Consider the following 8757-nt stretch of genomic DNA (forward strand, 5'->3'; position numbering starts at 1 on the left):
GAGCCGTGAGCCGGAGGCACCCGAAGTGGGTAGGTGGGGGTCACGCAGCTAGGTCAGGAAACACCCCCAGATGCTGGGAAGAGCGGTGCTCTGAGAAAGCTCCCTTGAAAGGCAGAATTGCCCGAAAATAGACTTAACTGTATGTTCCATGCTAATTTATCTAAAGAGAATTTCTTGACAAGAGGGAAAGAATTTGCCAGAACCTATCCCAGGTGAACCCACCACACAGGTGGCTCAGGCAGTAAAGAACTTGCCTGCAATGCAGGAGACCCGGGGTTCGATCCCTTGATTGGGAAGATCCCCTGGAGGAGGGCATGGCAACCCACTCCAGTCTTCTTGCCTGGAGAATCCCATGGACAGAGGAGCCTGGCGGGCCACAGTCCATGGGGTGGTGGCAAAGAGTCGGACTCGACTGAGCCACTGAACCACCACCACCATCCCAGGTGAAAAGCCTGTCTAAAGACCTAGGGGAGTGGAATGCAGGGAGCTGGGGGCATGCCTCCCACCTCCCATGTGCGGTTGCATCTCCACCTAGCACGCAGCCTTTGGCCTCCTACAGCAGTGGGGTCAACTGGGTTGGTGCGAGTCCCATCTGGCCTCAGACCCCGTCTGTGGGGAGCAGACATCACAGCACTCTGCACCTCCTGCTGTGGAAGTGGCTGCTTGGCCAGCCTCTCCAGGAAGCACCAGTCTTGCTCCTGCAATGATGCTCTTTGCTTGCATCCCTGCCTCTCCATAGTCCATGCTCCCGCACTACCGTGGGGTCAGAAGGACACAAAGCCCAGAGCGTCAATCAGAGCAGCGACCTCAGGCCCAGGACTCCGACCCCCGAGGAACCACTGGGTTTGATGACTGCGTTCAGGAGCCTTCTCCTTCCTACACCCTCCATCATCACCTCCTGGATCCGTCATTCACAGTCCCTTCTTCCTACAGGAGCCCCAAACTGTGACCCGTGTTCCTTACCAGCTGCTCCTAAACAGGCTGGGCTGAGCCCGCCCCCACCCCCCATCTCAGCCCACACTGACGGTAGGTCTGGCTGTGGCCTCTGTCACCGCTGCACTGTGGGCCTTGCTTCTCCCTCTCCGCAATCTGCTCCTCTCATTCCTTCATAGGTGTTATTCCCAAGAGGACCCCCAAGGAAACCTCCATCTCGGGGACTGTTTCCCGGGAAACCCAACCCCAAATGGTCCCAATCCTCCTCTGATCCTTCATCACGCTCGGCGTGGCACGTTTTTTGGTGCTCTACCTTCCTGACCCAGCTTAGCTCCTGGGTCCCTCTGACCCTTCCTCTGTCGGGGTTGCCCAGGGGACTCAAGGAGCTGAAGACTGCTGGAGAAGACCACATGTCTCAGACCCTGGCCTCCTACCCTGCAGCTCAGTGTGTCCCATTTTTCCATTTTCCATGGAAACGATGTCACACCTTCTCCTGCAGCGTCTAACGTGAGGACTTGATAACTCTGGAAATCCCTGGCCAGTAACTGATTCAGATACAAGCACATGACCTTGTTCTGGCCGATGAGATGTGTTTGCTGGGAAGGCTTCCTCTCTCCCTGGAGACAGTGTAAGGAAAAAAAGATGGTCTTTCCTTCCCCTCTGGGGCTGGAGGTGATGCTTGGAACAGCTGTGGCCATGTTGCTCCATCCACACCACGGGTGGACGAGCAAGGACTGGAAAGAAACTGGGGCCTTGATAATACAGCTGAATCCTTGAACTAACTGAGACTGAAACCAGACCACCTCTTCATTACGTAAGAGAATAAATGTCTTTATTCTTTGAGTGTGGGTGGGTGGGTTTCTGTCCTCAGCTACTGCAATTCTCTTTTTTAGTTTTATTTTTTTGTCTTTATTCTTTAAGGCAGTTTGAATGAGGATTCTAAAGCAGTGAGTATCCTTCCAGACACAATGGCACAGCTTCACCCAACTTAACCCTCCCTTGACTTCATGTGCTCCCCCTATCCAGCTACCAGCTTATCTCATTTCTCTGTTCCTTTTTTTTTTAAGTTAGCTATACTTGCTTTCACTACTTCTTTACCTCCATTCTCTTTCAGACTTTCACAATCAGGCAGCATGTCCCAGCATGCCACCGAAACTTTTGTCAACATTCAGGTCCACTCGCTCCCAGTCCACTCTCCTTTCCCTGGCTATTAAGAAGACTCTTGAGAGCTCCTTGAACAGCAAGGAGATCAAATCAGTCCATCCTAATGGAAATCAACCCTGAATATTCATTGGAAGGACTGATGCTGAAGCTGAAGCTCCAGTACTTTGGCCACCTGATGCAAAGGGCCGACTCACTGGAAAAGACCCTGATGCTGGGAAAGATTGAAGGCGGGAGGAGAAGGGGACAACAGAGGATGAGATGGTTGGATGGCATCATCCTCTCAATGGACATGAGTTTGAGCAAACTCTGGGAGATAGTGAAGGATGGGGAAGACTGGTGTGCTGCAGTCCATGAGGTAGCAAAGAGCCAGACATGACTTAGCAACTGAACAACAGCAACACAGAAGATGTTATCTCCAAGACAGACATATCTCCAAGAAGATATGTCAAAATCTGCATCTCCCCAGTGGTTCAGAGTGTGACCTTCTTTGGAAACAGGCTCTTTCCAGGGGTAATTAGTTAGGATGAGGTCATACTGGAGGAGGGCAAGCCCCTGATCTAACGTGACTCCTTGACCTTACAAAACACAGACACACAGACGGTGTGAAGACAGAAGATTAGGGTGATACATCCACAGATCAAAAGACAGCAAAGATCACCAACAAACACAGAAGCTAGGAAGAGGCAAGGTGGGGTCCCCCACAGCTTTCAGAGGGAGCAGGGCCGTGCCACACCTCTGACTTCAGACTTCAGGCCTCCAGAACTATGAGAATAAATGTCTGCTGCTTCAAGCCACACTTTGGTATTTTGTTAAGACAATCCTAGGAAACTAACACCCCTGAATCCTCGAAAGGAAAGGGATCAGTGCTTTGATACAGGCCTTTGAAAGGCCGCCACGACAGAGCATCACCCTGTAAGGGGCAGGCTGGGTGAGCAGCCACCCCTCTGGACCAAATACCCAGGGGCCCGGCCGGGTGCCCCACTCACCGGGGCCAGAGTCTAACCCGAGCTCCCCATCCATGGAGTCGCGTGGGCCCCACGGGTACGGCTGCTCCTCCTGCTTTATCCATGACAAGATGTCGTGGGCGGAGATCAGAGACTCTGTTTGGGGAAAGAAGGCAGACTTAGAGCCTGTTCATTTCGCTGAGCATCCTACCTAAGGCTCAAACACCACCACACGCAGAGGCCGCCGCTCGGCCCAGAGGGCGTGTGCAGTCTGGGTATCCTGTGCCCCCACCCTCCGTGAGGCCTCCCTGAATGGACCTCACTGGTGCTGCTGCACCTGGGCTCAGCCAGGCAGGAGGCCCGTCTCTCAGGAGGCCCGTGTGGCGACAGAGCCAGGATTGGCATCCTGGGAGCCCCAGGGCCATCTGTGGCACCAGGCCAGAGGGGAGCCCAGCCTCTGACGGCCCACAGGACAGAGGGAGGAGGGCGAGGCCTTCATGATCAGCGACAGCAGAGACGGTGGACAAGGGTCATTAATGAGAACTGCAGCAGAACGTTCGCCTCTCTTATCAGGCTTTCTCCTCTGTCCTGGAGCCCTTCAGCTCCCCACCCCAAACCGTGTGAAGCTGCAGAGCTGACACACTACACGGAACCCCAGACTCTACATCGGCCTTTCTGCCTGGTGTCCCCAGGGGTTACAACCACCAGATGAGATGACGCTGGCCTCCTCCACTCTGCAAGTATACGTGAACACATGCACATATGCGTGCACACACACGTGTGCACACATAAGCACATATACACACATGCACGTGCGTGCGCGCGCACACACACACACACACACACACACACACACATACACGCACGTGCAGCCTGGGTGGGCAGAGCTTCCCTACTGCTCTTTTATGCTTCCTTTTATGCCTGGACTACCCTCAGAAATTTTCTGGGAGTCACCTAGCTAGTATTCGCTCAAGGAAAATTCCAGAAAATGTAAATTACTTTCTGTCAGAAATATGCACCTTTAAAAGGCTTTTTAGGGACTTCCCTGGCTGTCTAGTGGTTAAGACTCCATGCTTCCACTGGGGTGCAGGTTCGATCCTGGGACAGGGAACTAAGACTTCACATGCTGCGTGGCATGGCCAAAAAAAAGTACAAAATAAATAAATAAAAAGGCTTGTCGATTATACTTCACAAATCAGCTATGTCATTTCAGTATCAGTTCACTGACAGGACAAATTATTGATGTAAGGATTCCTTTAGAGAAATCCTCGCTTTTCTAGTAGTTACACACCAAAATGTGTACAAAGTCATCCTCTGGGGAACACGCAGTGGTTCATTCCCTGAGTCTCTCACTGGCCTTTGACCAAAGTGACTCAGTCGGGTTGATTTCCCGGCAGATAGGCACATCACCCTCCACGTGCGCTGGCGGACCGCTCACCTGAGTTGGGGTCCGTTGGGATGTCCCTCTCCGCCAAGTCCTGCTGGTCCCACACGCACGGGGGCTCCTCCTGTTTGATCCGGGACAGGAGATCCTGCGCGGAGGCCGGCGAGTCTGCTTGAGGGGACAGAGCAGCAAAGGGGTTAGGGGATACGGGCCCTCCCGCCAGGTGCTGCTTTACGTCTCTCGTCTCTCGATAGGTTCTTTTCCCTAAACGTCAGCGGTAATCATTCGAGGCCATTAAAGCCTTAGGTCGGCTTGGCCTCCACTGCTCGTGCTTTTGCTGAGAATAAGTGGAAACTACTTATGAGTGATGACATCACAGGGATGCCGCTGAGAGAGCTTGTCTGTCCTTCAGGAATGTAACCCCTTCCACGGTGACGGAGGTCTTCCTCCTGCAAGGACCAGCCAGGGAAATGACACTTCCAGGAAGCCTTTGGGAGACGGTGAAGGACAGGGAGGCCTGGCGTGCTGCAGTCCATGGGGTCGCAAAGAGTCGGACACAACTGAGCGACTGAACAACAAGAAAGCCTTTTATCTTCACCATCTTAGCGGGAATTTTCTAAGATGTAACCTACCTGTTCTTTCCTCTGCAGACTCCATTAAACCTCACTTACCTTTTATTGCCATCTTATCTCAAAGACCCCACTGGAGATAGTAATGTGGCTATATAGGCTTTCGAGGAACGAGCTGGATGAACTGGAAAGCTGTTTTCCTCTGCTGGGGGGCTGTTACCACTCGCCTATGAGTATGAGGCTTTGACTAAGGGGATGAGGCTTGTGGAGGTCTAACCCACGGGTAAGTTAAGAGCTTATCTTAACTTATACTATCATCTTAACTTATAGTCACAGGACATTACTGTATCTTTTGATGGGTAATTTTATGTGTCTGCTTGTCTAGGCAACAGTACCCAGATAGTGGGCCAAACATTACTCTAGATGCTGTTATGTTGTTTTGTTTTGTTTTGAGGAGTTTAACACTTAACCCATAGACTTGGAATAAGGTGGATTACCTTCCGTTATGTGGGTGGGCCTCTCCCACCAGCTGACAGCCAAACAGGAAAAGACTGACTCCCCGAGGAAAGGTGAATCCTACCGGCAGGCTGCCCCCGGTCTCCAGCTGGCAAAAGCCAACTCCTTCAATTCAATCACTCTCTCTCTACACATGTGTGTGCACGCACACACCCTGCTCTTCTTTGGAGAACTCTGACTAAGCCACATCTTCTCGAACAGAGCGCTCACGTACACATGTTGGATGGATGCTGTCAAAGAGGAAGTACCCAGACTGCCCGTCAGGACGGCGCCTAGGGCAGGGGGGTGGCTGGCACAGAGGCAACAGCTGTGTTTGTTTAAAACAAATCAGTTCTTCCCACTTGGGAGCAGGTCTTAGGGACCCACAGATTCCCCACCCACCGAACCTCTAAAATGCCTCACTCTCAGTACTTCGGCAGACACTGTTTTTCGAGGGGAGAAAGGAATAGTTAAAACCTGATGTTACAAAGAAGAGAAAACAGAACAGCTAAGGCTAGAGGTGCTGGCCCCTCATCCCCATCATGCACCATGTCTGTGCCTCGTGGGAAACCCTGTCTTTCCTATCCATCAATCGTGGACCCACACTCCATCTTCAGCTCAGGCCTCTGGCCGGGCACACCCGTCAGAGAATGATGGGCGCCTGTAGACCATGCAGACTCTTCCCTCTGCCACTCAGCCCAGGCGGCCAGGCGGCTCACTCACCGGTTATGGACTCCGTGGGGATGGCTCTCTCCTCCAGGCCCCGCTGAGCCCGGGCACACAGGGCCTCCTCCCGCTTCACCTGAGAGGACGCATCCGGTGCTGGCCCCAGGGGCTCTGCTCCTGAGGACAGAGGGTCACACGGTCGGTACCGTTTTCAGGAATGATCGTCACTAGGGGTCAGGGGCACAGCTGACAGCGCTCACCAGGGAAGAGAGCACAGGGGCCTTGAGTTCCTATGGGCACCTAGGAACCCTGAGGAGCAGAAGGGCATGGGAGCAGGGGGTGATCAACCTCCAGGACAAGGGGGTGGGCCATGCCGCAGAGTAAGGTAAGAGAAGGAAGGCAGAGAGCATGGAGACAGCCCGTGCTGGGTGGGTACTATCAGGATAGGCCACAGGGCTCCCTCTGCATGGGAGACATCCGGCTTCATTCTGCACCCCAGTCAGAAAGATCGGGCCAGACACACACCTACACCAGCAGACACAGACAGACACACACACCCACACCAACAGACACAGACACACAGATACATAGACACACACAGATAGACACACCAACAGATAGACACACGACACAGATACACAGATAAACACACAGACATACACACATACACACACATAGACACACTCACAGACACATACACACACAGACACACCAACAGACACACAGACATACACACATAGACACACACAGACACACTCACAGACACATAGACACACAGACACACACACACGCCAACAGACACGACAGACACACAGATACACAGACACACAGATAGACACACCAACAGACACACAGACACAGATACAAAGACACACAGATACACAGATAAACACACAGACACATCAACAGACAAACAGACACACAGACATATATACATACACACATACATACACACACATAGACACTCACAGACACACACACAAAGACACACACAGACATACTCACAAACACATACACACACAGACACGCAGAGACATACTCACGGACACATACACACACACAGACACACTCAGACACACACACACAGACACACACTGACACACTCACAGACAAATATACACACACACAGACACACCAGCAGACACAAATAGACACAGACACACAGACATACACATAGACACACACATACACACACACACTCACACCAACAGACACACACACAGACACATACATACACACACACTCAGACACACACACACAGGCACACACCCACAACAACACAAACAGACACACACACAGAGACACACACAGACACCCTCACACAGACACATACAGACACTCACAGACACACTCACAGACATACACAGACATACTCACAGACACATACACATACACACACACACAATTAGCAGGAAGTTAGACTGGGCAAAGGGGAGCAGCCCAGCCCCATTCCTGGATGGCTAACGCACAGCACCCTATGCACAAGGGACAATAACGCACCTTCCATGTAGACCCCAAGGCGCCACCACAGGGCATCTTCCTCTTACGAGGCTCTCTGGTGTGGCTTACACCACCAGCCCCGGCAGGAGACAGCTCAGGCAGGAGGAAAGAGATGGATCTGGGTCTCAGGTCTGCGTTCCGCCCAGCGGATGAGTCACTTGGCCTCTCTGGCTCTCAGTCTGCTCTGTCCCCCCTTAAATGGACACTGTGGTCTCTGTTCTATGTGACACATGGATAGAAGTTACACTGCTTTCATGGGAAAGGTCATCACAGCTGACCTCAAACGTGTGGGGTGCTTAAGCCAGGGAAGGAGCCATTTAGACAAAATGCCCAGAATAGGCAGATCCACAGTGACCAGTGACTGGGGGGTATGGAGAACGGGAGTGACTACTCCCGGGTGTGGGGTTCCCTATGAGGAAATATTCTGGAATTAGATAGTGCTGATGGCTGCACCAGCCTGTGAACCACTAAATCCTACACTCCAAACGTGAATTTATGGCAATGTGAATTACATGTCAATAAGGATCATCGAAAAACCAAGAGAGTTCCAAAAAAACATCTTTCTGCTTTATGGACTATGCCAAAGCCTTTGACTGTGTGGATCATAATAAACAGTGGAAAATTCTTCAAGAGATGGGAAGACCAGACCACCTGACCTGCCTCTTGAGAAACCTATATGCAGGTCCGGAAGCAACAGTTAGAACTGGACATGGAACAACAGACTGGTTCCAAATAGGAAAAGGAGTACGTCAAGGCTGTATATTGTCACCCTGCTTATTTAACTTATATGCAGAGTACATCATGAGAAACACTGGGCTGGAGGAAGCACAAGCTAGAATCAAGATTGCCAGGAGAAATATCAATAACCTCAGATATGCAGATGACACCACCCTTATGGCAGAAAGTGAAGAGGAACTAAAGAGCCTCCTGATGAAAGTGAAAGAGGAGAGTGAAAAAGTTGGCTTAAAGCTGAACATTCAGAAAACGAAGATAATAGCATCTGGTCCCATCACCTCATGGGAAATAGATGGGGAAACAGTGGAAACAGTGTCAGACTTTATTTTTCTGGGCTCCAAAATCACTGCAGATGGTGATTATAGCC

The 8757-nt window shown here is 51.6% G+C and overlaps 1 protein-coding gene across 2 annotated transcripts in view; it reads right to left on the reverse strand.

Annotated features, from left to right (window-relative positions):
- Positions 1-2455: 2455 nt before the first annotated feature.
- Positions 2456-8757, reverse strand: part of ZNF282 (zinc finger protein 282) — a 17539-nt gene continuing 11237 nt past the window's right edge. Inside the window, exons 4-6 of one of the 2 annotated variants that reach the window (XM_010843867.1) lie at positions 6213-6332; positions 4480-4593; positions 2456-3197 (exon numbers count right to left, since the gene is read on the reverse strand). In XM_010843867.1, coding sequence (XP_010842169.1) covers positions 2926-3197; positions 4480-4593; positions 6213-6332 — 506 coding nt within the window. In that variant the 3' untranslated portion in view covers positions 2456-2925. Of the gene's footprint in view, positions 3198-4479; positions 4597-6212; positions 6333-8757 lie in introns of both variants that reach the window. The other variant, XM_010843866.1, reaches the window with a different exon arrangement.

Source organism: Bison bison, unplaced genomic scaffold, assembly GCF_000754665.1.
Source record: "Bison bison bison isolate TAMUID 2011002044 unplaced genomic scaffold, Bison_UMD1.0 scf7180017864191, whole genome shotgun sequence".
Classification (NCBI taxonomy): Eukaryota; Metazoa; Chordata; class Mammalia; order Artiodactyla; family Bovidae; genus Bison; species Bison bison.